The following is a 27293-nucleotide window of genomic DNA, read 5'->3' on the forward strand; positions in this document are numbered from 1 at the left end:
CAGGAATTCTCTAGAGAAGGTACATTCTTTAGTAGCCTCATGAGACTGGAATGAAAGATCAGGCTTTTAAAAAGGTTGAGTAAGAAGCAGCCACATTTAATTGAGAATAGGATCTGTGGATACCTTGTGAAAGAAATAAAAATCAGGGTTATGTGTGTAAAATGTTTAAAGAAGATTGCTGTACACTTTATTTCCACATAATTAATCATTACTCTATTATAGAAAAATATCCCCAGAATGTGAAATGCAGTTGTTGGGGTTTGTGCTCTGTTTTGTGGCTGTTCACCAGTCAGCACCAGTTTTGTCAGGTCTCTTACACTCAGGACTTTTTCTACTTGAATTAGTTCCCATCTCTCAGTAATTATTAGTTTGACCTTGCTAATTCTATGTGTAATTAACTTGTCAAAAATAACCCTGATTTCTACCAGGGGCTGTAATTTCTAACTCAGCAAAAAGTTTGGTTATTGGTGTCTCTGGTTGTCAGTGTTTCTCCTCCTGAGGAAAAGGACTGTGTCAAACCCCCTTTGTCCTGGCATGAGTTTGTCTTCTTTGCAGCTTACAGCAAAACTGTTGTAACAATAGAATTCTACAATTCCTGATAATGTGGCCTTCCTTCATGTTCTTTCCCTTGGTGTTTTCTTGTATGTGATTTTTTCCCCCCACCTGTTGTGAGGGAGCCGGATTTGAATATTCTGAACAATCTGCACTTGTGCCTTAATGTAGATCTCGTTTCTAAAAATTATATTAAACACCATGAATTTAGCCTTGAAAGGAGAGCATGAAGAAATCACTCCAGCCAGGCATCCTAGGACTCAGCTGTGTGTTTTGTGGAGTACCTGAACTAATGCTTGGGGCATTTCTATACTGTTTGTTCCAGCACAGAGAGTGCTGTGAGGGGCCTGGCATAGTGTCCTTTTTATCCTGTATTTGCTTAGAGAAACCAGATAGTCTCCCAAATTTGTAAAAAAAATATACCATCAGAACGATTGCACTGATACTTTTGTATAGTTTTCTTCTCTATATATATTAATAATGTTAAATTGTGCAATGTAAGGAGTAGCAAGTAAGTACATGATGCTGTCTGTGGGTGTGGTGATAGCAGCTTTTGTTTGAACATTCTCAAACTCCCACTCTGAGTCTCAGAGGTCTTTTTCACTTAACAGTGACTAAGCCTATTTAAATACTCCCAAGTGGATGGCATACAGGATGAGACAGTTGAATTTCTGCAGTCAACCATAAAATAAATAGCTAGACTTTACTTTCCTTCCATGACAAGGTAGAAGCTTGCTTTTGAGAACTGAAAGTATCTGCAAGGGTTAAAAAAAAAAAGTGAATTGTACAAAGCTACTCTCCACCAAAAATATTTCAGTGGCCAGGTTTTGATTTTTAATGAGTATCAGTATAGCTGTTTCTTTCTAGTCTATGATTTCAAAATGTAATCCTGTTTAAACATCATCTTGTGACTATCAGCATAGCATTCTGACCTCTGAAATTGTAGATTTTTGACAAGTTTGTGTCTGAGACTCTTCAGTTTGAAGGTGTTAAGCTGGGGCAAGAAGAAAACTGACACTATGGTACTTCAGCAAATGTCTCAGCAAGGCATTATTTACTAGGACACCCACTGATGCAAGCAGCAGATGGGATTACTCAAAATTGCTCTTTAAATGTAAAAGATGGGCTTGGGATAGACTCAATTTTTCTTTTAACCTGAAGATTAAGAAATCTGGGCTTCATGCTCATACACCTAAAAATGTCCAGAAGGCTTTTGTCAGCAGTGGGCTTTGCTGTGATCTGAACAGCTCAGTCTCTTTTGTGCAATTCTTGACCCAGCTGCAAAGCTCAACATCCCTGCTCTGTTCCTGACTCATCTTTATGCTCAGGCTCTTGTGAAAGCGAGTCCCTTTCCCATTAAATCCATCCACTGCTGTGCACTGGGTCTGATCAGCCTTCCCTTTTTCTCCTGTCAGTCACACAGGTACAAAAACTGACAGCTGAGGGTTGGCACTTCAGCTGCCTGCTCTGTTTGACAGCTCCCCACAGTTTCCTTGAAAGTCTTGCTGAATCAAGGCTGGATACCTGGGAATCCACAAACGCTGTAAGTTGAAGGAAAAGAAATGCCTGAAGGCAGGTCTTTTCCACTCCTCTAATTCAACATAAAAGGACATGTCTAAATCATGAGTCTCACTCAGATGCTTGTCAGTAACATTTTAAAATGTAGATTTTATTAATAAAAACGATTTTGATTTAAATAAATAAAATTTCAGGCACAATAGATGTTTCTGTACAGGTGTGAAACTTCTTTTGTCTGGGACTAGCACAGCCTTCTGGACATACAGATTGGTGCTATAAAAATATACCTGTTCTTGGTGTAAAACAGGAGCCACTCTGGAGGTTTCTGCAAACAACTCACCTGGAGTGGGCAGAAGAGTCTCTCGTGTGAGGGCTGTTGGTACAGATGCACTTGAGTACCTTCAGGAAGGATGTGTGGCATCACAAAGCCATGGATTTGGATTATCCAGCATCACAGCTCTGCTCCAAGTGTACTTTAGAGAATCTGAGTCAGTTGTGACATCCCTTTGTGTGCTTTGGGTGGCAGCAGCGCTGTTCACAGAGTTTGACGAGCTCGGACACGATGAACACTGAGGAAGCCAGGCCAGTGAGGAACAGCAGGTCTGGGAGAGGAGAGAGTGCAGGTGAGCTCAGCTGGGCAAAAATCCCAGCCCAGGGCTTTTCTGCAGCTGGGAATTGTGCTGATGAACCCCTGGCTGCCCTTCCCAGTTGAGAATTAGGGACACCACTACAACAGACAAGTAACACCCACAGCTGGGATAGTCCCCTTGGAGGGTGGAAACAGGAATCCTTTGGGATCCCTGCCCCCTGCTTGTGACAACAGCCTAATGTAGACATAACACGGTGTGCTGGGGTGGAATTTGCTGATTCAAATTAAACTCTGTGGTGCATTTCAGCTGGGAAACCCTGCTCTTTCCAAAGGGGGTGTCAGCATAATGATCTGGGAAATATCATCATACAGAGCTCCTGGAAAGTCTTGGCATGTCTGCATTTACTTGCATTTATGTGCAGTAAATCAGAATTCAGAATCTAAGCTGGGATAATATTAAATACTGCTACTATTTGGGCACAGCTCTGTAAATACCCAGGTATAGGAGCTGTTGATTAGTTTCCCCTACCAGTGATGTGTTGGGAACTAACAGAGCAATGGCATCTGCTTTCTAAAGTCACTTTAAGGAAAAAACAAACAAACAAACCATTATTGATTTTGCAACTTACCTAAAACTCCTAAATTCTCTGTCTGGAAGATCTTCTGTAGTGGAGGGATGTAGATAACAGCCAGCTGTCCCAAAAAGGACCCAAGCACGGAATACAAGAACATGCGGTTTCGGAAAAAGCCGATTTCAAATATCAACTTTGTCTAGAGCAGGGAAAAAAAAAATTTTTAACTTTTCCCAATCTCTGTTGGAGCTAAATGTCACCCTGATACTTTACATTTCAACTCCATTACTTTTTAAGTTACATAAACACTAACTTAGAGCTGTATAATTGAAAGTGTAGTTGCCCTTGAACTGTAAAGGATAATTTTATCTATATAAAAAGTTGATAAAAATCATACTGCTTTAAATTATAAAACTCCTTACTAGGCAAAATGCTGGTATTCTAATGTTTATGTTTGTGATTTGAGACAAGAAATTACTGCTGACAGAGCAATCTCACCTGAGAGCGACATGTCAGGGCATTGAAGAGGTCAAAAAACACAAAACAGGTGAAAGTCATAGTTGTGGTTCGAGGAGTTATGCCCCCTTTTGGAATCTGGAAGCACACAAAAATTCAGAGATTAGTTTAACCTTACAAAAATACGCCAATTCAATAGAAGAATTAAATGTTCCCTTTAATGAGCCCAGTCAAATCAAAGGGTAGTAAAACAAAGGAGTAAATCTAGTTCTAGCTGTTATAGGTAGCATTCATTTCTCTCTGCTCATTTTAGAGTTGATGATCTTATCAACCCTATTTTAAATTCTTAAACTGATGTGGACTTTGGGTAAAGAACGTTCTAAACTAAATTACTGAAACTTAAAGTAATAATTTACCAACAGCAATCCATTGTACTTGGCATTTTCTGCTGGGAAAATGGAAAGCTAGAGGGGAAAGTCCCTTAAAGTATTGATGACACATCAAGTAATAGGTTTCCCATTCTAGACTGTAAGCTCCAAATTAGAGGTAACAGAGGGAGGCAGGAGCAGAGCTAGGAGCTGACCCTGCTTTCTCAGCCCTCTGCCCACACTGATCCTTCCCAACGGGATGGATTCCAGAAATCCTTCTCATGTCCTCCAGAAACTGTTGTGCTCCATCCACCCTGATGGAAACAAGATCTGAGTGCAGATCTCCCTCACCTCCTTCCAGAAGACAAAGAGGGTTCCACTGATGATGATGATTGCTGACATGAAGATTTTCAGGATCAGCGATTTGCTGAGTATGGTGTCCGTGATGCACCGGGGGGGCTGCTTGATGGTGTCCCTATCAACAGGTTCAACCCCCAAGCTGCCTCCAAGAGAAGCAGAGGGATGTGTTAATGAATGCAGGGTGTCCCCAAATGGACATCCTGAGAAACCAGGATGGAGCTGGAGGATGCAATTCCTTGGAACACGGCATGAATATTCAAGCAAGGTGACACAAGGCCCAAATCTGTCCATGACACTGATGCCAAAGGCCTTTTCTGCATATTGAGCTGCTAAAATAACATTAGATCATCATACTAGTATCCCACCTGAGAGTGAGAGCTAACTGTGAGACGTGCATAATGTGGAAGCAGTAATTATATTTAGCTGTTATTGTAATTAGCACTTGCATGAGGTTCCTAAGTCTTGTGATTTTGGGGCATATACCCACGATTCCCTGCCCATTCTACCAGCAGGTGATGCTCTCAGGATAACAGGCCATTCCTGGTTAAAAAATGGAATAGTTAAGTGATTCCACCATAAAGCAGGAAAATACAGAAAACCCCAAGTAAATGCGAAGTGCTTTCTGAAAGACCAGAAGGGAACAAAAGTGCAACTTATCCAACCACTGATGATGATTGATGAGGAATCACAACATTTTATGAGCCAAATTCACACATGCAAAAGCCAAGATTATTTTGCTCATTTAACTCTTCCATACCTCTGTGCTGGCGGCCCATCCATGATGATGTTGATCCATAAGATCTGCATGGCATTGAGTGGATTTGGTAGGTTGAGCACTGTTGACAGGGTAATTAGGCTCAAAGCTGAAATACTCCTGCAAAGCACAGAAGAACATTATTCTGCAGGGCCTCACCCCAAAGGTGCTTTCACAGGAGCTGAAGCAAACAGGAACTTACGTGCTCAACTGGAACCGGACAAAATTTTTTATGTTGTAAAATATTCCCTTTCCCTCTTCTATTGCATTCCTGGAAGGGAGAGGGGAATTAATTAAGTAAAGAGCACTCACACTGTTTTACGTTGAGCTCCCTCTGACACTCAAAACACAATTTGTCTTTTGTAGCCCTTATTTCAGTAGAAATTCAGAGCCCAGCTCAGGAGGAAGCCGTCAATGCAGCTTCTCACAATTCCTTTATCAACGAGTAGATCTGAAAACCTGGGCCAGGTTTTGGTTCATAGAGCAGGCCTGGACCTATTTATAGACTCACTGTACATACCCTGCCCACTCTCTCTGTTATTGTGAGCCAACAGAGCATTGCAAATTATGTTTTTCCTCTGAGCTTCCTGGATGTGGCAGAGTACGAGGTAGAATCATGAAGGATCATCAAGTCCAGCTTTTGACTAAAAAAATCTCTGATCTACCCAGACTTCCAGGTACTCTCAGATCCCCAGTTAGCTGCAGCAATGAGGAGCCAGGGCTTTCAGGTTAGAGGTGGCTTGGTCAGCACCACTTGGAAGGAAAGTCACTGCCATGTATGCAACTAAAAACGAGTCAGAGCCACACTGGGGCTCTCCACTTCCATGTCCTGCATCCTGCCTCATTCCCAGGGCTCCTCACGCAACAGGCTTGCTGCAGGGGACAGCCAGAAAGTAGCTGAAGAGCAAGAAAGTCACTAAACCTACATCACTTTTGAGAAGTCATCGTCCACGAGGATCATGTTGGCAGCCTCTTTGCTGACGTCTGTCCCCGCTTGTCCCATCGCGATCCCGATATCCGCGGATTTCAGGGCCACGGCGTCGTTGACACCGTCTCCTGTCATTGACACCACAGCACCAGCCCTCTGCAAGGCCTGTGGGAGGGGAGAGGTCAGAGGCTCTCAAGCCAGAAGACAAACAAGTCCTGTTGGCAATTTCAGAGTCTGTACTATTTGCTTTGCTCTTTTCATATTGAAAGATCAGAAGTGCTGTTTGGCTCTGAGGGTAAAACAAACTCGGACCACACCAAGGACAAAACTCAGAGCAAGAATTAGGAGATTGTTTTTTCAGGAGTGTAGGCAATCTCACAACTCCAGCAGAAGTTAGGAGAGGGGAGTAAAACCCTCAGAAATCATTCTCCTGATGTTATACTTGCTAATACCTCACTAGTGTTTTTCAAATGCCCAGGCCAGGCTTGCAAGAGAAATCATAAAATCAAAGAATCATGGAATATCCTGAGTTGGAAAGGACCCACAAGGATCACCAAGTCCAATTCCACAGCTAATACCTTCAGAGAAATAGTGCCAGTGCTCTAGCTGAGGTTTTACAGTCCTTTAGTTTGAGCTGATCCTGCTGGGGAAGACCAGGTCATGTAGAGAGCTGAGGCTCCCTCCCCCTTGTTTTTGTGAGGCACACAAGGAATTTTAGAGGCTCTTAGTACCTTTATTATTTTTAGTTTGTGCTTTGGACTTGTTCTGAAGAAAATGGAAACCTGAAAACAAAAAAAGGACAAAATATAATCTCATATTAGATGGGAGCTATTGGAAACAGGCCTTCTTTATGTAACCAAAGCCATTACATTTTGGACAGTGGAGGAGAGCTCTGCCTCTGCCAGCTGGTCCAGCTCTTCCCCAGACATGGCTTTCAGCTTCCCATTGCAGAGACCAATATTCTGTCCTGCAAAGAAAAGAGATACTCACACTCTAAATATGAGTGGGTTCTATAATCCCAGCAATGCCACCTGTGTCTTTTAAGAGTCTTACACTGAGCTTTTGCCATTTCTGGTGCTAAAATAGCGGAATCAATTTACTGGAATTTGGCCCAGAGTTCATAGCTGCTCTATACTGCATTTAATATTTCAATGGAAAAGCAAAAACTCAGTGACCTTTAAAGCCTCTACTGCACACACAAAAACGATGAGAAAGTTGATTATTAAGGGATATAACATTTGGCTGATGTGACAGACACACCACAGAGCCCCAGGAAAGCAGCACAGTTTGGTACCTATAGCCACAGCCGTTTCCAGGGCGTCTCCAGTGACCATCTTTACTGACACACCAGACTCAAACAGGACCTGAACAGCTTCTCTCACTCCAGCCCTTGGGGGATCAATTATTCCAACCAGACCTAAAAATGTTAGCTTGCCAAGTTCTGGACCTGAAGCCAAAGCAAGTACTAGTAATAGAGGAGAAAAAAAGAAGACAAGAGTAAATTGTTAATTATGTATTTCCATGCTTTAAAAGGAATATTTAGAGAAGATATTAAATTGCCTGTTTTCCAGCAGAAAAAGTCATTAAAAACAGATCTTTATTCATTAAAATCAGATCTGGTACAGACACAAAAATCCAGTCCACTTAAATAATAGTTTCTCTGAATGAGAGCATTTCTGTTTGACGTGTTTCTCTTAGGATTTCTTTCTTTCTAATTTTAAGCTGTCTAGCACGTCTTCCCTAAATGCAGATGGATTAAATCTGGGCAGTGCTATGTTAAACCAGACACTACTAAACTACTAAGTTAAACAACAAAAAAAACAAAAACTTACACTTTTTTTAAAACCTAAAAATGTGAAATGTAAATTCAGTTCAACCAGTGAAGCTCCTATCATGTAAACATCCAGCTCTGAACATTTTGTCTCTGTTCTTGGAGCACTGCTCATTATCCTTCAATCATTCTTAAATCACTCCGGGATATTTTGCCAGGGGTTCATGTCAGTGTTGCTTTGATGGTGGAATCATAAACTGCAGCAGCTGCCTGAGTTAATCACTTCCCTTCAGAGCAGTGATTTGCCATTGCCACGAGGGCAGATCATTTGGATATTGTAAATCAAGCGCTGCACAGGAGTTCCTAACCACAAAGCACGGGGTGGGAGAATATGTACATTAACTGCCCCATCCCCCAGATCCGGCTGCCAAGACTTGTTGTCACCTCCTTACCACCTGGGAATGGTGCCCGTGTTACTGTGGGAACACCTGAGACGTTTCTGAGGGGATGTTTCTGGTGATGAAGGAGGTGACAAGTGTGTAAATCTCCTGTGGGCTGTGCATGACAGGCAGTTGGGATCAGGTCGACAGATTTGGGCCTAACAAAGGATTGAACCAAGCTTCAAACAGGAATCTCAACACCCAAATCCACATTTGGAACTCCTCTCAAACAGGCTTTTGTTGTTCTCTTCTCCAAAAGCAAAACTTGGCAGAGCAGTGCTTAGATCGGGCCCAGCACAAAGCTCTCCAGTGCATCACCCAGACCGTATCCCAGACAATCACAGCACTCCATGGAAGAGAAACATTCACATTTCCAGTGCTTATTTTCAATACCTTTCAAACTCACTAATTTAAACCCAGCAAAGAAAAAAAAAAGATCAGCCAGCAGACCTAAGATACGGCTCTTGGCACTGTGACAAGTGTTGGGAAGAGATCACAAAAGTGATGCTAAGAACTGATGGCTTTAAACTGAAAGAGGGGAGATTTAGATTGGAGATTAGGAAGAAGTTGTTCCCTGTGAGGGTGCTGAGACCCTGGCACAGGGTGCCCAGAGCAGCTGTGGCTGCCCCTGGATCCCTGGAAGTGTCCAAGACCAGGCTGGATGGGGCTTGGAGCAACCTGGGATAGTGGAAGGTGTCCCTGCCCATGGCAGGGGTGGGATGAGATGAGCTTTAATGTCCCTTCAACCCAAGCAATTCTGGGATTCTATGATCACTGAGCCTCTGACCATCCTAACCATGACAGAGCAGGAAAGTTTTAGGCCAGATAACCTGTAAGCTTAAGGGACACGGACAGTAAGGACTCACCTCGAAGTCCTGAGGAGCCCAGTCGCTTTTCCTCCTGCTGGTAGAGGGCTTTCTGCTGGGGCGTGAGTGCCAACGAGATGCCACCGCTGTTGTACAGAGAGCAGTACTGGATAACTTCTTCAAAGGCTCCTTTCATGAAGTAAATATCTTCCTGATCCTTTAAAGCAAGGAAAGAATACACTTTATCCAAAAAAAGGAGCACAGTTTAAATGAATAAGTCTGTAATTGTAGGTGGAGAAGATTCTGTTTCCTCTTTTACCTGTTTCGAGAGATGCCCAGGAGCATCCATGTATTATGGATAGGATGGGATATTTTTGCTCTGCTCATTTTTCATGTTCAGCCCTCACAGACAGCATGGTAATGAAAAGGTTGGTGAGTTTTTAAACCAGAGCACAGTATCAGCCAAAATGAGCTCCCTAACCCAGTAAGGGATGAATGTCCAAACACTGAATCCCTCTCTCCCTGTCAGTTCTCTCTGAAAAGCTTTTGTTTTCCTGCTCAAACCACGGTATGGAAAGTATTCCCTCCTCCCATTCAAACAGTTTTACAAGCTAAAATTCCACCCAAGCCGGGAATGTTGAGGTTTGTTCCGTTTTCTCCCGACATAGTTAACTCCTGCAAACATTATTTGCTGAAGAGATACCATTTCATGCCCATTGTTGAGGTGCACAATTAGAAACATGAAACCAGCCCCTGCCTCTGTTTGCTTTACCTGATTTTTCAGTGTGCATTTCACAGCCATCCACTTCTGCTCGGAGCTGAATGGAATTTCCTTCTTTCTTACATAAATGTCCTTTATGTCAGCTAATTCCATCTGAAGCAAGGTAAAACAAAAAGAGCACTGTAAGGCTGGACGTTGCCAAAGCTTGGATATATTTTCCATATCACAAGGATTGACTGTTGGCCGTGTCCTTCCAGGCTGTCAGATCCCACAGAGCTCAAGAGAAAACACGAGCAGAGAAAAATTCATATCTCAAACCCAAAATCTTTTGCTTTAGGTGCCTGCTATGGGATAAATTAAACTGGAGTTTGAAGCTTGACCTCTGTTAAATTTTGCAGGAATTAAGGACCTGACGTGCCTTTTGGTGAGAGGAACACGTCCATTCCCTAAACCTATGGCAAAGCAATGGGATGAGCAGATTTCTGGGTTTCTTTTCTGGGTTATTGTCCAGCAACTCTACTTGAAAGAAGAAAGGAAATAGCAAATAGCTGAATGGTCAGTTGTGGATGTGGTTTTGAATTATTTCCTGATGAATTACGCTCAAAAAGCAATTCACAACAAAACCTTTCAGTCCAAATCAATACACTCTTGCTCCAGCAGCATGTGTGATTATTGCAGGTGAAGTGGGAGAGACTGGAAGCTACTTCTGATCACCTTCTTCCCCAGCTCCCACCAAAACAAAAATTTAAAAATAAACATAAGAAAGACAACCTCCCTCATATTCTGCTATTGCTCAGCTACTGAATGCCAGAGCAGGAGGAAGGTTTTAATTCAGCATTTAGGGAAATGGAATGCCATTGCTTGAAAAAAGAAATTAAAAAAATCATGATTGCAGTGCTAGAGTTAGTTACAAGCTTTAAAAGCAGGAGGTAAGACCAGATGTTTGGAGGTGCATCATTTCATCAGGGACCTCCTGTGTTCTACAGCCCACCCGAGGGTGAGGCTTCAGGCTGGGTGACACTGCTGAGGTGATACCTTGAGGTGTTTTACAGCTCTGCCTGGCAGTGTGAATGCAATATTCATAAAACCATCTTGTTTTACATAATCATTACTAGGAAAAAAGTGAAATCTAGCAGATGACCCAAAATGAGGGTGACCCTCTGCCATGCAATCTGGCCTGGCCTGTTCCTGCTCATTTTTAACTCTTGCTTTCCTCCTGGGCTCTTAACTGGCACGTGCAGGAAATATAAAATGAGCTGTCCAGTCTGAGCCCAAAAGAAATGCATAGCCCAGCCTAACTGCAGGATTAACTAAGCCAAAAGAGGATTGCTGTCAGCACAGAAGCTCAAGGAAAGAGTCCATGACTAAAGGCTGACTGGGAGAGGCAACATCTATGACCTTGGGCAGAGGAGACAAGGAAAGATTAAACCAGTCTGGGGAACTTAAAGCAGTCTTACTCTGCTGCCAGACCTAACAAATCCAGCTGTTATTTATTTATTTATTATAATTTCAGGAAAATTTTACACTCTAAGGACCTTACCTTCATTGCCAGGGCAATGAGAGCTCCTTCTGTGGGTTGTCCTATCACACAGTTTTTCCTGATAACGGCGTTATTGACTACACAGCCAGCCTAGAGAAAGGGACAGCTTTACATGGTATATTTTTTTTCATTACTGAAGTCACAGCTTTTTCATCTCTTTAAATGAAATGATGAAAGATTGGGGAATGAAAGGAACCACATTCCAAAAGTTTTGAGAAAAGATTTCCCCACGGCAGCATCTCTTGAGATCAGTTCTTGTGTTTTCTAAAGCCACTTAATCTATAAGATGCACCAATATTCTGGTAAAATATTATGCTTTGGATAAATTAACATCAAGAAAACATGAGATACATCTAATGAGCTTGATATATCATGAAAATGAAAGCTCAGTCTCTCCTACTGTTGTTTCTAATGTGCAGTAGGAATAAAATGGGACCTAATCTCCATTTGAGATTCCAGCACAAATCATTTCACCACCCAAACACTCACTCCAGCCTCCAGCTGAATGTTAAAAATTTTATGTAAAGCTGACACAAACCCAGAGGACATCACAATACATTTATAAATTGACTGTGTAGCTGGCTAATGTCTACAATCTGTGCACGTTAAAACCTGACTGTGGTAAAATGTATTGGTCTCTCCTCTGCCAGAACTGTATTTTTATCCAGAATATCATTGCCTCCTGAAGCTGATGGCTCTGGTCTCTCTCTGCATGTCTTATGATCACTGCCTTTCACCCATAAGCTTCAGGAATTACATCACACTCAGTCTTTCCATGAAAATGTTTTAGCAAGACAGTCCGTTTTAGAATTACAAAAGTGGGTTTTCTTCACACTAATTATCCAAAGTCATTTGTGCATCTGAAAAGTGACTGTAACTAGGATATGCTGGTTCATAATTTACACTTACCTCCACGAGTTTCCCAATGGAGATGTTGGAAAATTCTTTAAGAATCTCCTTGGATGGCAGAAGATAAACATTTCCTTCTCCATTGTAGCCCACCCCGCTGACCTGAGAGAGGGAGAGAAAGATGGGAAATTTCCTCTGTACCAGTCAGGAGTGGACTGCAGATGTGTGCAGGGGGCTGCACTCAAGAAAATTCTCATTTTTAAGGAGTGCAGGGATTCTTCTTTCTGTCTGAAAGCAATGCTTAAAGAAAAGGCTGCAGACAGTGACAATATCACACTAAAATGGCTTTATAGGGACAAGAGGAGTCAATTTGTCTTATAGGGAATTTGTTTGCCGTGATTCCACAAGTCCCCTGCAGCTCAGGGGAGAGCTGCAGCCCTTTGGCAGCAGTGCAAGGGGTTTGTTCAAGCCCTGCCCTCCTCATGACTGCCCTGTCTCTCCTCTGCCGCACATTTTGCATTTTCCCCTCACTTTGCACAGAGACGAATGAACCAAGCAGAGAATGAAGCTGCTCCTATAATAAATATTCCTACAGCCAGGTGGACCAGCAAGGGTCAGTGGCAGGTTTCAGCACTTACAATAATTACAGGTGATGCCAATGGACATTTCTGTGGTACCTGAGTGGTTTTTGTACCCTCAGCCTCACCTCTGCCTGCCCCAGGGCTGCAAAAATCTCTTCACTTGAAGGGAATGTGCAGGAAACTGCTTGGTTTGGGGCTGGCCAGCCTTCCTCATTTGGGTCCGACTGAACCAAAGGCAAATTCAGTGCTGCTGAATTCCCTCAGGAAAGCCTGGATTCCTGCCTCATCCATACCTCTGCCTGGCAGCCGTCCGAGGTCACGAGCCGGGTCACTGTCATCTCGTTGGCAGTCAGAGTGCCCGTCTTATCTGAGCAGATGACATTGCAGCAACCTGGGGTGTGGCATTGAAGTAAAACCTTATAAAATGAAGGCCTTGTTGCCTTTATAAAATCATGGCTCAGGCAAGTTAAACAGAAGGAGAAAACAGCCACATATCTGCACCTGTTATTTTTCTGAATGCTTATGCTATAGGTAGCCAATGGTATGTTGTAGTCAGTAATAGCCAAAGAGTCTGTTGTAGTAGTTTAGCAGCCAGTGAATCTGTAACATGAATGGTAACATACAAGAAGTGCATAAAAGAGGCTGCTTTGTTTAATAAATGGCTTTTTGGCCCTTGAAAGAGGCACTGTCCGTGTGTGTCGTGACTGCCCCAACAGCGACACTGAGGCAGGAATGGTTTTAATCAGAACTGATCAATAATGCAGCCCAGCAGTGAGAGTGAGAAGAGGGAGAAAAGTTTCACTGATGTGGTTTAAACTGCACCGGTGAAAGGGAGAAAAGATCAAGAAATGGATGAGCTGCCTAAGAAGGAAGGAAAGGATTTGAGTGCACATTGGGGCATCGGGAGCATAATTCGGGTGTGAGATGTGGTAGGAGCCATCCAAAGAGGTCACAGTGTCTTGGTCAGTGTTTCTGGGCTGCAATATCACAGAACAGCTGCTCTATTCCAAAAAGACAGCCCCAATTCCCACTCTGCCAGTTAAGCCTTGCTTCTCTAAATCAGAACAGCAGCCCTTCCCTGCCTCACCAAGGGACTGGGAGAGGAGGTGGGTTAAAGACTGCTACAAAAAATACTCCAAGATCAACACCTAAGAGCAGAAACTGCCCCTTTGCTCTGCTTTGTGCCAACCCTGATCCAGTAAGGCACATTTTTCCAGAGTCCATTTACAAAGTGCTGCAAAAGGGTGAATTAGCTGAGCCACCGCATTCCAGATAGTTTCCACTCCCAAGAAGGGGGGAAATTACTTTAATATGAAACAAGAATAAGGCTCCAGCTTCCTTCTGAGTCTGAGTATCTTCCTGGCTCTGGAGGTGATCACAGTGCTCAGGCACAGACCCCCACAAGCATGATGACTTCTAGGTAAAGACCTGGAGAGAAAATAAAGCGGATTGGGCTGTAATTAAATGAAGCACAGTTTGGAAGGATTAGCAGAGAGCAAAGCTGTGATCTCCAACACCCCGTTTCTAGTTACTGATAATTAAAGAAGAAGGATTGTTTTTCTCCTCTTCAGAAGTTTAACAGACAGTTTTGGCTGTGCCTTCTCTGCACCTGCAGTTCTGCCTCTGTGGGCGCAGCCCTCCCAGAACGAATTCCCTCACGAGGGAAAAGCTGTTTCAGATGTCCTGGGTCAGGGCAGACACAATAAAATCAGGGTGATAAGATTCCTTAACTGCAGAACAAACATAGGCAGCTCAAACAATAGCAGTGTTTCCCAAAAGGACAGGTTTTAGCTGCAGGATCTGGCCATGCAGCAGATTTTGGGAACTGCATGGACCTGGCTTGGTATTTATTGTGCATTTAATGAGTGGTGCTAAGTAGGCACTGTGTCTCCTCCTTCATATCCCTGCTACCCTGACCCAGGTCAGAGCAGCAAAGCCTGCAGTGCAGCCACCTGGGAGTAAGGGACAAATTGAAGATAAGGGGAGGTGGAAGAACAATTCCATCCCAGTTCGTTCTGCCCTGCAGCTGTGAGGATGTGTTGGATGCCTTCTCCATCCTCTCTGTCCCTCTCTCCGTGACTTTTTGGGTGTCAGGGAGTTGGCCACCACCCAGCCTGCAGAAGGATAAATGGCTTTATTTATGTTGCCAAGCTTGACTTGAGGGGCTGGGAGGTTTTTTAGCCAGACGCTGAAGAAGTGGGCAGGACAGATCTGCAGGAGGATCCCAGAGCACGGAGAGGAAAGAGAAACAAAGATTTTAACCCAATACGTGTCTGCAGAGGGGCTCTGCTCCCCCTGGGCTGGACCATTCCAAGCACGTGCCTGTGTTCATACCACAAAATAAGGGAAAAGGGTGAGAAATACAGGGTAAAATATATATTTAATTCTGAGTGGGTTGCTCTGTCCCGGTAAGACTGTTCCAAATTTATTTCTCTGGATCAGACCAAAGCTCTCAAGGCCAGCCCAGACTTTGGAGCTCAGATTTTGGAGCCTGGCAGGTGACCAAGCCGTGTGGCCCCTTTGCAGCCTTACCTAAGGTCTCTACAATGGGCAGCTTCTTCACAATCACCTTTTTCTTGGCCATGCGCAGCACTCCCAGCACCAGGGTGACAGTGACCACGATGGGAAGGCCCTCGGGGATGGCAGCCACGGCCAGGCTGGGGACAGCAGAGACACAACAGCCTCAACACAGGGCCCAAACCACAAGCACGGACCCAAAGGTGCCAAAGGGACATTCCCAGGGCTGAGTTTTCCTAAGGGGCTCAATGGGATAATCACTGGGGCTGCTGGCACACTGCAAATACAAAAGCAGGACATTTACCCAGCCCTTCGACCTTTTTCTGGATGGTTGTGACAGAGCAGTTATTTTTCTTCTTTACATTGCCAAAGAGCATTAATTTCTGGCTAAGCAGGGATTTAGAGGCTGGATTTAATTTCATTTATTTAACTTTCTGAGGATGGGAGTTGAATATTCCCTGGCACCAGGGCTCACACGTTAGCCACTGGCTCCTGGCCACATGCAGCCCCTCACCTCCTCTCTTACCCCACTGTGGGGGGACAGAACCAGCTCCCCAGATGTCTCCACCATCAATCAGAGCAACACCAAAACCTGCAACACCTGATATGCTGGAAAAATCCAGCCACAGTCTGTATATTTGATATTAGATATTCCTTGGGGAACTCTGAATGCTTCCAGATATGTGCAAAATGGAATCACGGACGGCTTGCAAAACCATAAACTGCCCCCCCAAACTCAGGATTAAACACTTTTCTTTGCCACCACATCCCCCTGGGAGACAGGAAGGTGGCTCTGAACCGGTTTGGCTTCTCTGCTGTCTCCCCAGCTGGGATTTTTTTTTTGTTTCCATAGAACACTTTTTTTTTTTTTAAAGAATTGATTTTAGAGCCATGACAACACCAAGGTAACAGGTTTTATGGGCACTACTGGAAACACATTTTTTATTATGTTTGATTAAGAAGCTGTGCATGCTTTTTTATGCTGTGTGAGATGTGCATTCCTTTCTTTAGATGTAAATCCAGTAGGAACAGCAAAGAGTAATATTTGTTGTTGGTGCACTCCCACTAAATTCATAGCACAGATAGGAAAGGGCATTCACAGCAGGATGAGGTGGAGATGCTAAGGAAGATTTTCCAGATACCAGTTTACAAAATTAAATAAACCCTCAAGCTTGGTGTTGTTCTCCTCCACTCTGTTTAAACCTCACATTAATTTCAGCAGTGCAAGAGAATTATGTATTTATGAAATTTTTATGTATTTGCTCAAGCTCTCCTTTGTGAAATGTCCTTTGTTTCGAACGGGAAGTTCCTTGGGACATTTCATTAGAAATCAAAGAGAAAAAGTCCAGTCCTCACCTGACTCCAATGGTGAACATGCTGAGGAGACGCTTCCCTTGCAACCAGCCAATGAGCATTATCAAACCTGGAGGGGGGAAATGAGCTGGTTAAAACAAGTACTTCAAAAACCTCTGGCCTGTTTTAGCTGTTGTTGCAGAACTAAAAATGCAATGAGGCACCCAGGTCTCTCGTTCAGTGGTGTCTCTGCTCGAAGCCCCAAGGTCCAGGTGACCCACACCCACAAGTGCTTTTAGAAAAGCAGCCCTGGAGCACGGAGGGATTCCACAGCCAACCACGCCAGCGTGAGCATTGCATCCCACTCACCAATTATCCCAAAGGAGAACAGCGTGAGCTGCTTCCCCAGCCTGTCCATGCTCTTCTGCAGAGGTGTCTTGGGAGTCTGGAAAAATTAGAGGTTACTGGGTTTTCTTTGGTTGTTGTGTGTGATGAGAAGATGATGGCCAGCCCAGAACAAGTGACCCACACAGCCCTGGTTATCAATACATGGTCCCTGCAGTTGCCTTGTGCTTTTCCCACCCTCAGCCCCTCAACAGGGTCTGTTGGGCACAGCCTGTCCTGACCTTCTCTGTCAGACACTTTGGTGTCCCTCAGTCACACGGGCATCTTGTGGCAGAAGCAGAACTGAACCCAGAGCATTGAACTCTTGGGACTGCTCCTGCTCACAAACTTTTATCCAGGACATCCAGCATTTCCCCAGACATGGGCTGTGTTACCTCCTCAGCCTGCATCATCTTGAACACCTCACCAAACTGGGAATTTTCACCTGTGCCAATAACCACACCCTGGAAAAAGGAAAAAGAGAGATGAAGGTGAGAAAATATAGAGAATCCCAGACTGGTTTGGGTGGGAAGGGATCTTAAATCCCATCCAGTCCCACCCCTGCCATGGGCAGGGACACCTTCCACTGTCCCAGGCTGCTCCAAGCCCCGTCCAACCTGGCCTTGGACACTGCCAGGGATCCAGGGGCAGCCACAGCTTCTCTGGGCACCCTGTGCCAGGGCCTCAGTATCCTCACAGGGAAGGATTCCTTCCTAGTATCCCATCAAACCTGCCCTCTGTCATTCCCCCTTTTCCTGTCATTCCATGCTCACACTGAAAGAATCTGCAACCAGTGCCCAGGAAAAGACCACTGATGTCAGGACTCACTTTTCCCTTCCCGTACCGCACCAGGGTCCCCATGAAAACCACATTGCTCAGCGTGGTTATGTCCCCAGCTTCCAGCAGCACACTGTCAGTCTTGTTGCAAGGCTCAGCTTCTCCAGTAAAACTGGATTCATCCACCAGCAGATCTGTAACCTAATTAAAAAGACGCATTTCTGGCACTGTTAAGACAAGGAATTTCCCAGCCAGGCTCGTTTACAGCTGTATTTACCTCTATGAGCCTGAGGTCTGCAGGAACCCTGTCACCCACAGACAGGTAGATGATATCTCCAGGCACCAGCTCTCGTGCTAGAAGGTGCTGCAGTTTTCCTTCCCTTAGGCTGCACGAGGCAAATGGAAAAAAGAAGAAAGGGAACCAGGCTGTGAGGTTTTTATTCATTCTGCAGGCTCGGGAACGTGGCTGGCAAGAAAGCAAGGAGCCTTGCCCCAAAGAGCTTCCAATGTAAATAAGAACAGAAAAATCTTCATAGCAATGAGCAGAGGATTATGTTCAGTTTGGGCTCAGTTTTAATTTGTAAACAGAATTTAATTTGCAAACAGATGGGCAGGTTATGGATGATTTATATTTCATAAGTGACTTAAAGATTATTTATACAGTAGAGAGGAGCAACAAGGAGTCATGCTTTCATGCCTTAAATAATGAGTTGCAGATTCTTGAACCTAAAAAGAGGCTTTTTAAAGCTAGAATTACCCCTGGCATTCCACTATTGCATTCAGAGTGGAGCCTTCCAGGCAGCTGGATGCTTCTGGTGTCATATCATAAATAAATAAAGTGCCAACAGTGGGGTTTGTAAGCTCCAGGGTGAACTTTGGACCAGTGGAAAACCCCACACCTCTTTGGCAGGGCAAGGCTTCCCTGAGCCTCACAACTTATTTCTGTTGGCTGTGACAAAACTGATTTGCAAAGACATAAATAGGCAAAATGTTTCCTGTAATTTTGAGCACTGATAACAAACATCAAAGCCATGGAAAGCAGTGTTTGGTGCACCCTAAAGCTGCTCTGTGGGCTGTGACCTGGCTGTGCCCGTGCCCGACACGTGGGTACAGCAGCAGGTAGGACAGGAGCCCCAGCCCACCTGCACTCAGGTGCTGCTTTGTGCCCATTTCTCGGGGGGAAAAACTACCCTAAAGCAAAAAAAAATATACATGGGTGAGGTTTTTCCTGCCTGGGGAGACAGTGGCATGCAGGATATGCTGCAGGGATGTGGAGCTTTTCTGGGAGCCTCCTGTCTCTCAGCATTTACTTAATTCCACTGGGTGCCTACTTCTTATTTCGAGTTTTTCTAATTTTTTTCCTAATAATTACAAAAAAACCTTCTAATAATTTCGGATCATTACTGATTATTTCATCCCCCTTCCCTGTGACCTGTAGCTGCACCCACTCACGGTGCCACCCCTCCAGAGACCAGGTTCTCACTACGTGCACAACAGCCTGAAATAATTTTCTTTTCCCGTTGGTCCTGCCCTCTTAGCCCCACTCCCTGCTAAGCCCCTGCTGCAGGGAGGTCTCACCAGTTGCACTCGGGGGGCACCAGCTTGTTGAGTTCTTCCAGGGATTTTTCCGAGCGATATTCCTTTTAAACAAGGAGGGAAAAGAAAGCCAAGTTACAGGAGAGGTCTCTTTGCTGACAGCCATGGCCACGGGGCTGAGCTCTGGAAAACCCACCTGGATGAAGGCCACAGTGACCACGATGAGCACAGCCTGTGGGCAGAGAGGGGTTACAGGTGTGGGCACAGAGAGACGGGGTGGGATGCAGGACAGGGGACACCACCATGGGGATATGGGGGACAAGGGACACCCACCGTGGGGGTATGGGACAGGTGACACCTACCATGGTGATGCTCGCGGCATCCTCGTACTCCTTGGTGATGACACTCACCAAAGCTGAGGCCAGCAGCAGGAGGATGAGGGGGTTTTTGAACTGAGAACACAAGAAAAATATGGAATGAGAGGTGCTGAAGCCGAGCTGGCTGCAGACCCCATCAGGAAGGGTCCCTGTCAGGTTTGGCTGCAGGGACCCTCCTTGCATCGTGGTCAGGCTTCTGCAGTTCCTGCTCCACAGGTGATGGGTGTGGGACCAGCAGGACCAGGCTCACCCCAAAACACATGGATTCCCTCCCTTTCCCCCTTTTTGCCTGCCTTTGCAGACACACAGCACAGAGCTGATTCCAAAAGCTTCTTGATGCACAGTAAGTACAAACAAAAACTTTATTGTCATCTTAGAATCTGAAACCAGAAATCCTCTTTCTTCCTCTTTTTCATTTTTTCTTTAATTAATCTGCTCAAGTCTTCACTGGGCTGAGGGCTGTGGGAGTCAGGTGCTCACTTGTTTCACTTTTAAACAGAGACTTTAAGGCCCCTTTTCCTACCTGAGAAAATTACAGCTCTGTTTAGCTGATGTGGGAATTGATGGAAAGGAATTAAATAGATAAAGATAAATCTGCCTGCTTTGTGCAACAGATGTGTGGTGATGCTCAGCAGGCAAGCCAGGATTTAAATTTATTCCTTGCTGGAGCCAAAGGTGAAAGTCCCTCCATTCCTCTTTAGAAAACCGAGGCAAAGGGGGATGTTTGCAAAAGCAGCAGCTGGAAAAGCCACAGCAAGGGGCTGCTGAGGGATGATGCTCAAGTGCAGGGTGTGAATGGTGCAAGACCAGAGGCACCAAAAGGTTGCAGGAGCATCAGAGATGCACCGAAGAATCCCTCTGGTGTCCCTGTAGGAGAAACTGGTTCTGAAGGCTGAGCAGAAAAAACACCATCTCACTTTTTATCAGGAATAAAAGAATCCTTGGAGAGACTTAGTGATGATTACCAAAAGCTAAAGAATATCAATTATGTTGAAAAAGGGATAAACCATGAAATAAAAATGAAGACTTTCAAAGCAACTCAGATCCTCGTGATTCGACTAAGCAGGAGGAAAACCAGTCAAATCACAGGTTGGAAATGAAAAATAAAAACAAACAAAAGGCCCTTCTTGTCCGGTTAAAAGCCCTCAAAGAGAGCTGAAAGATGCATTAAATACTGATGAGAAATAGTTAATAAAAGCAAAACCCAAGGGTAACTCATCTGGGGAAAGGGAAGACAGCAAATATCACTTTCTGCCTGGCTTTCTGGGGGCAGCTGGTGTGAAATTGTGGATGTCAACAGCACATGGCACCATGTATGAACGTATCTGCCACTGCTGTATCACTGATAGAGACCCCAAAACTCCCCTGAGCTCCACAGCTGCCCCTTTTCTGGAGGGATAGCCAAAATCAGAGCATCTTCCTGCTACCACCGGCTCTCCTCAAACCTTTCACGATTTTACCACTTGCCTTAAAGGGAAGAAATACTCAGCAACCAGGCCCCTGATCTACAGCATTTGATTTGTGGGCTGTGTGGAGACAAACAGGTTCATTTCTGTTTGAAGATGTTATCTGCACCCTCAGTGAGCTGCAAAGGAACCTCACAATGGTTTTCCCAGGAGAAGGAGCAGTTCCTGTGTCCAGGGCACAGCCTGTTCCAAGGCTCAGTCTCTGGAATTACAAATCCTGAATATTTCAATGCAGACACACGCTCAGAGCAACCCAGCCAGGTTTTGTTTCTGCCAAGAAATGAGGATCTGTGCAGAAAATCCTTACCTGGTCCAGATATTTCTTCCATATTGGCTCTGTGTTCTCTACTGAAAATTCATTCCAGCCGTGTTTTGACCGGCGCTGGAGCACGGAAAACTCAGAGAGTCCAGTTTGTAAGTCAACCTAGAGGGAAAAAAACCCCAAACCCAACCCAAACATTACATATTACAGTTACAGAAAACTTATTAAGGCAAATTTATATTAAACCCCTATTAGCAGACTGGGCAAGAACTTCATGGCTCAGTCTCCCGTGAAAAAATAAATCTGCCCGTTGTTTTTCTGTTAAAATATGTATTTTTGTTAAACTATAAAATTTTACCATCAACCACCACAGAAAGCCATAGAGCGAACACAAGTTAATTTTAAAAAATGTATATTTCCAAAAGGGAGAAATCATATCATGGATGACAAATTAGAAATCTAAAATAGTAAAGGAAAGAACTAATTTCTGGTTGCACTGTGTATTTAAAGAGAAAATAAAAATAAACACACCCTGACAAAATTCAAGGGAGAACAAAATGAGAAGGGATAAAATCTATTCTGCCTGGATTTAAAAAATAGCGAGGTCAGAAATTAAAATACAGCCAAGCACTAAAGCTTTCCCTGATGGTGGGGACCCTCAAGCCCAGAAAGGAGAGGATTCATCCCACAAAAAGGCAGCGGGATTGGGCACTCCAGGAGTTTGCAAGTCAATTACAGACTGATTTTGCTGCTCGGGCCCTTCCCACAGGCAGATCCCACATTCCCAAAGACCTGCACAAACCCTTACGTTTAGAGCTCTTGCCAAGTCCTCCTTGTGGCATTTACAGGCGTCCTTCGGGGGCAGGACCGCCACCTCCTTCTCCTGCTCGATTACCTTCAGCTCGCACTCCTCACGGGGCTGGGTAAACAAGGCGAGGCAATCGTTAGGCGAGAGCACAGTTAATTAAAGCTTTTCAGCACCTCCCGGCTTCTTCCCTTAATCCCATTCCCTTCCCTCCCCTTGCCAGCTGCGTGCCAGTCACTACACCACTTCCCAAATCTCAGCGCTTTAATACCAGCTCTAAGCAATCCTGACCCCAGCCTCAAAGCCCGGCTGTTCTCGTAGGGGGAGAGAGGTCGTGAGGAGCTGGGGAGCCAAAAAAGAGGAGCTCACGGTGCTGATCAGGAGAGGTTCAGGCTGTGCTGTTTGAGGTGTCCCATGCCAGTGTCTCACAGCCCAGACTCGATGCTCAGAGCAAGGAAAACACTTTCCCCTTATTAAAAACATAATAAACGAGCTGAAAACGTGAGCTAGAAATGTGAGCCAGAAGGAGAAGCAAAATCTCCTCTCCCACCTCCAGGGCTGCTTTGCTCCACCACTGACTCTGCAGCTGCCTCCAAGCAGGATAAAGCCTTCCTGCCCCATCCAGGCAGCCCCAGCCCTCAGCATCCCAACCTCTGCCTTTCAATTTCCTTCATTTTCTTCTCTAAAATGCACTTCCCAGAGCAGCAGTATTCCCAAAATCTCTGCCAGGCCCAGGCTGTGACCACTAGTGCAGGCTGAGTACAGAGAGGGAGAAATCTCACCCCTCCCAAGGGACAGGAGTTCCATTCCCTTTTCCCTTCATTCATAAAGCACAGGAGTTTGTGTTCGTTAAGGAACCCCCAGAGAGCGCGGCAGGAATTTGGCTCCAGCTCCCCACTCCCAGCACCCTGGAATGTTTGCTGTGGGATGCACTCAGGTCTGGCTCACCCTCCTGCACTGGTAATTGGGGAATTGGCCCTGCCATGAATATTCAGGAGCTTTCTAGGAACATCCAGTGCCTTGCAATTTAAAGCCTGAGATAAATGCAGGAAATCATAAACGCGAAAACGTCCTTGGCTGTTCTCTCATGGAGCTGGTTTCAGTCTTGGGGCTTCTGGAGAGCTCGGAGCATCTCTAAGCCCTGCTCCTGGAACAGGCTTTAGCCATATCCATCTGTGGCAGCCCTCTTTTATGGCCATTTCCTGACCCACAGCTCAGCTGCCAACACCCCCCTGCTCCCAGTGGGAAAGCCCAGGAGTCTGGGAGCCCTTGCTCTGGGCAGGGCTCATTCAGAGCCATTTTGTCCCAGGAACAACCTGCCTTTCCAATCCCCCAGCAATTTGCCCAAGATCTCCATGGATTTCCTGCTCCCACGTTTCCCCCAAGCCGGTGACCACATTTTGCTTGAAGAAGCTGCAGTGCTGCTCCCCTTTTTGAGCCATCCTAGCACCGGACATCACCCTTATTTCCACATCTCCTTAACAGACCTTTCTAGAAGGGACAAAAACACCCCTTCCACATTTAAAACTCATGATTTATGTCCCTGTTTGTGTGCCCTGGTTGTACAAATGCATCAGTTCCCTGTTACTTTGTTGACATCCAGACACTGAAATCCCAAGAGCCACTTATGGAGATGGAAGGGTTTGGTGGGAAGAAAACACAGGGATAGACACATCCCTGCATTCATTCCCATCCTGATTAATGTGGCCTCTCCAGGCTCCTCTGTGCTGCAGCTGGCACACACAGGTATCAAGGTACAGCTCTGCCCTGGAGCAGTTTAAATTTTAATGAAAGCAGCTGGAGGGAAGGAAGGGACCTGGACACGAGGATAACATGCCTGAAGTCCCCAAGGACACCAGGGGAAGCAGGGCCCAGCTCTATCAGCAATATTTACCTTCACAAAGGTGTGGAGGAAATAAATGACAAAGGCCTGGGATGTGCCTGAGCCATCTGTGGTTTCTCTGGAAATGCTGGCAGCTCCCTGCTCCTGCCAGCCAGGGCCTGTGGCAGGAACAGCTTTATTGGGATGAGTTGCGCTGCTGAGCCTACGCCTGTCAGGGATTTCCCCTCATGAACGTGGCACAGCTTTCCCACCAGTTCTGTTTTGCAGAACAACCCCTGCAATGCACAGGTTGGAAATGCATCAGTGGGGCCCCATCTCCCTCCTGCCCTGGATGTGCTGCCAGTGCAGAGCCCCTGTGACCCCAATCCCACCCTACCCCAGGGATGTTGGGCACCAGGCAGTGTCCTGTGCCAATCTCCTCATAAACAAACCTCTCCTTGAGCATTACTGGCTTTTGTGTTTACCTTGCAAAGCAGATGTGGGTTATCCACAATATCCATTTACATTTATAACCTTTATCCTTTCGGCACAAGAGCACAGACTCCATGCAGCAGGGCAGGAAGGAGTCACAAAAGGGTAATTATCAGTTTATCTATTGCTTTGCAAGATCAGGAGATACTGGAGGCTGTAAAGAGCAGCTGGTGTGGCTGGGAGCCTCCTTGGAGGTACCTGAGCATCCTTCATCCTAAAACAATCCTTCAGTTGTCCTGCTGAGCAGCCCATGTGGAAGAAAGGGAGCATGGGGCTTTCTGCAGAGCACACAGCCCTTTTTGTGTACTCTGGCAAACAGCCCAAAATACCAGTTCTCGGGATTTTCCCCCACCTCTGCCTCTGCTGAGGCTTTGCATATCCTTTTCCCTGTCTTAGGTTACTTTGGACCAGATAATGGACTGCAATCCAGAGTGGGCTGGGTTATTTAGTCTACATGAAGCCCTTCCAAACATTAAACTTTATCCCTGCCAAAAATACAATAAATAAATCAAACCATTCTCTCCAAAGAGACTTTTACATTTCTTTTTTCGGGTGGACATGGAAGGAAAAGACCCATGTTCCAGGGGTGCAGGCAGAATCCAGAATCCAGCCTCGAGCAACCCCCAGCCCTCCAGGTGAGGGGCTGCCTTGCTGGGCTTCCCTATCCAAGCTCCTTTCCCACCCACCACACTGGTTTCAGCACCTCCCACACAGCTTCTCACTCCCCTGTTGCACATCTATCACAGAATTCCAATATTTTTTACATGAAACAAAGCTCTGGTCCCCCTGCTTGCAGATAGAAACTCCAAAATAGCCCCCTTGATTGTTCAAAAGGCCAGAGGTATTCCAGTAAGGCTGATTTGAAGCACCCACCTCAAGAATCCTGCCCTGGACTGTGCCTGCTGGGGGTGACCATGGTCAGAGGGAAAGGGGGATGCAAAGAAGCAGTGCCCAGGCTTTTCTCCCCCCGTCACACACACAAGGATGTGTGACTGTGCATGTACACACAAGGATGTGTGACTGTGCATGTGCACACACTCTGGGATGCTCAGAAGAAAAATCTCTAGTTGTTCTTCAGATTTCTGCAGGAAACACACAATTCCCGTAAACTATAAATCAGCCCCACAAAAATCCCCCTGGTTCTGGATGGGGCACTGCAGCAAAGGAGTTAAACCATGCCCAGCAGAGTCTGGACACAGGCTGGGCATGGGCTTTGATGTGCCAGGTGACTGTCCTGCCATCTCCAGGTAACACCACGGCCACAGGTGAACTGGCCATCACCCCACTGGGGTAACAGCACTGGGGCTTTCCTTCACAGCCCAGTTTGGGCATTTATCCTGCCTGCAGTCCCATCAGATCGCCTGGACTCACACCCTCACACCTTTAAGACCGAGCACAACGCTTTGACCAAAATATTTAAGATCTACAAGGTTGAAAGTGCTCTGCAACTGTTTTCAAGCAAAGAAGCAAAATGCCATCAAGTAGGGGGAAGATGAGTCATTTACCAGCCTAAACCATACCCTGAGAATAAGTTCTTGATTTGCCAAGTTCCCATTTTCATTGTACACTGCTATCTGCTTCCTACCCTGTGCCAAAGCTCTCCTCACCTCACTCTCCTGTTACACACAGACCACTCTCTGCATAGACCTGAGCTAAAATTCAAGAGGGGTTTAGATTTGGAAGTAAATACCTGTCACTATTTATTTTGGCGCAGCATAAATGGTGCAGCCTAAGAACAAGCCAGAATAATTGCCCGTGGCCTCCTGCCTACGTGCAATCAGAAATCTCAGCTTCCCACCAAGCCAGGTTACAGAGACCTTCTGCAACCTCATCAAGATCTTCTTTTCCTGGGATTTTGAGTTCTGTGTGAGCAGTGCAGAGCAGCATCACCCGATGCAGTGCACAGGGGAAGAGTTCAGTGTCTTATTTTCTTCTCCCTGTGACACTGACCTGCCCCACACCAGACAGACAAGACTCAGAAAGGGGATTATCTGAAATAATATCTGGGAAAGGCCTCAGTCAGTCAGGAAAAGCACATGAATCTCTTCAAGTGTGTGGATGGAGCTCGTTGGGATGGGAGTAAGGGCTAACCCCATGTGCTAGAGGAATTAGACAAATGAGGTTCACGTGGCAGAGCACCCAACCAATCTGCCATGTGGCAGAAAAAATGGGGCTTGAGCCATGGAAACCTTGTGCTGAGCAAATAACCAGAGAATCCCAGACCAGAAGATTTTGTGGCGAAAACCCAAGGAGAACAACAAACATGTCATCCAAAGCACCACTGGCCACCCTTTGGTCCATCTGCACCGAGGACAGGCAGTGCAAGCAGGGAGGGGACGTCAGTGCAGCACTTTTCAGGAGAGGAAAGCAGTATTTCCAGGTGGACTCTGCAGGTCTGAGCCCAAACCCTCCTTGGCCGCTGGTTACCAGCCCTGACTGCAGCAACAGCTCAGAGCACAGCCCGAGGGGCACAGCCCCTCTGCCAGTGACCAGCACTGGTGGCAGGGGTCCCCTGGGGACAGGGGGAACCCTGCTTTCCATTTCCCCTGTTGTGCCCACTCTCCAGAGAGCTCCCACGGCCGCACTCCAGGGCTCTCCCATGTGCTTCCTTAGCTGGGAAGCTCCTCAGAGCAGGGAACAAAGTTTCTGGGCAGGACTGAGGCCTCAGCTCCGTGCCCTTGGATCATTGCATAGAAACAAGGCTCCCCATCACTCCCGGCCCCTGGCAAACACCATCCACCTCATCCCCCTCCTCCC

General features: G+C 45.7%; 2 protein-coding genes across 5 annotated transcripts in view; one reads left to right on the top strand and one right to left on the bottom strand.

Annotated features, from left to right (window-relative positions):
* The window catches only part of TLDC1 (TBC/LysM-associated domain containing 1), a 12477-nt gene extending 10205 nt beyond the window's left edge, over window positions 1-2272 (top strand). For all 3 annotated transcript variants that reach the window (XM_017740999.1, XM_008638687.2, XM_017740998.1), the window contains exon 8: window positions 1-2272. This exon is cut by the window's left edge and continues 855 nt beyond it. The gene's annotated coding sequence lies outside the window, so the exon portion shown is untranslated.
* The window catches only part of ATP2C2 (ATPase secretory pathway Ca2+ transporting 2), a 25610-nt gene continuing 517 nt past the window's right edge, over window positions 2201-27293 (bottom strand). Inside the window, exons 2-27 of one of the 2 annotated variants that reach the window (XM_008638688.2) lie at window positions 22226-22336; window positions 21463-21579; window positions 19675-19764; window positions 19509-19544; window positions 19355-19416; window positions 18054-18162; window positions 17828-17977; window positions 17395-17463; window positions 16985-17060; window positions 16679-16745; window positions 15338-15462; window positions 13099-13196; window positions 12285-12386; window positions 11376-11465; window positions 9887-9988; window positions 9175-9331; window positions 7392-7562; window positions 6967-7064; window positions 6829-6879; window positions 6096-6262; window positions 5372-5440; window positions 5173-5289; window positions 4407-4554; window positions 3730-3825; window positions 3289-3430; window positions 2201-2672 (exon numbers count right to left, since the gene is read on the bottom strand). In XM_008638688.2, the coding sequence (XP_008636910.1) occupies window positions 2560-2672; window positions 3289-3430; window positions 3730-3825; window positions 4407-4554; window positions 5173-5289; window positions 5372-5440; window positions 6096-6262; window positions 6829-6879; window positions 6967-7064; window positions 7392-7562; window positions 9175-9331; window positions 9887-9988; window positions 11376-11465; window positions 12285-12386; window positions 13099-13196; window positions 15338-15462; window positions 16679-16745; window positions 16985-17060; window positions 17395-17463; window positions 17828-17977; window positions 18054-18162; window positions 19355-19416; window positions 19509-19544; window positions 19675-19764; window positions 21463-21579; window positions 22226-22336 (2733 nt within the window). In that variant the 3' untranslated portion in view covers window positions 2201-2559. The remainder of the gene's footprint in view (window positions 2673-3288; window positions 3431-3729; window positions 3826-4406; window positions 4555-5172; window positions 5290-5371; window positions 5441-6095; window positions 6263-6828; window positions 6880-6966; window positions 7065-7391; window positions 7563-9174; window positions 9332-9886; window positions 9989-11375; window positions 11466-12284; window positions 12387-13098; window positions 13197-15337; window positions 15463-16678; window positions 16746-16984; window positions 17061-17394; window positions 17464-17827; window positions 17978-18053; window positions 18163-19354; window positions 19417-19508; window positions 19545-19674; window positions 19765-21462; window positions 21580-22225; window positions 22337-27293) is intronic. The other variant, XM_017740997.1, reaches the window with a different exon arrangement.

The sequence above is a fragment of the Corvus brachyrhynchos genome, unplaced genomic scaffold (assembly GCF_000691975.1).
Source record: "Corvus brachyrhynchos isolate BGI_N302 unplaced genomic scaffold, ASM69197v1 scaffold26, whole genome shotgun sequence".
NCBI lineage: Eukaryota > Metazoa > Chordata > Aves > Passeriformes > Corvidae > Corvus > Corvus brachyrhynchos.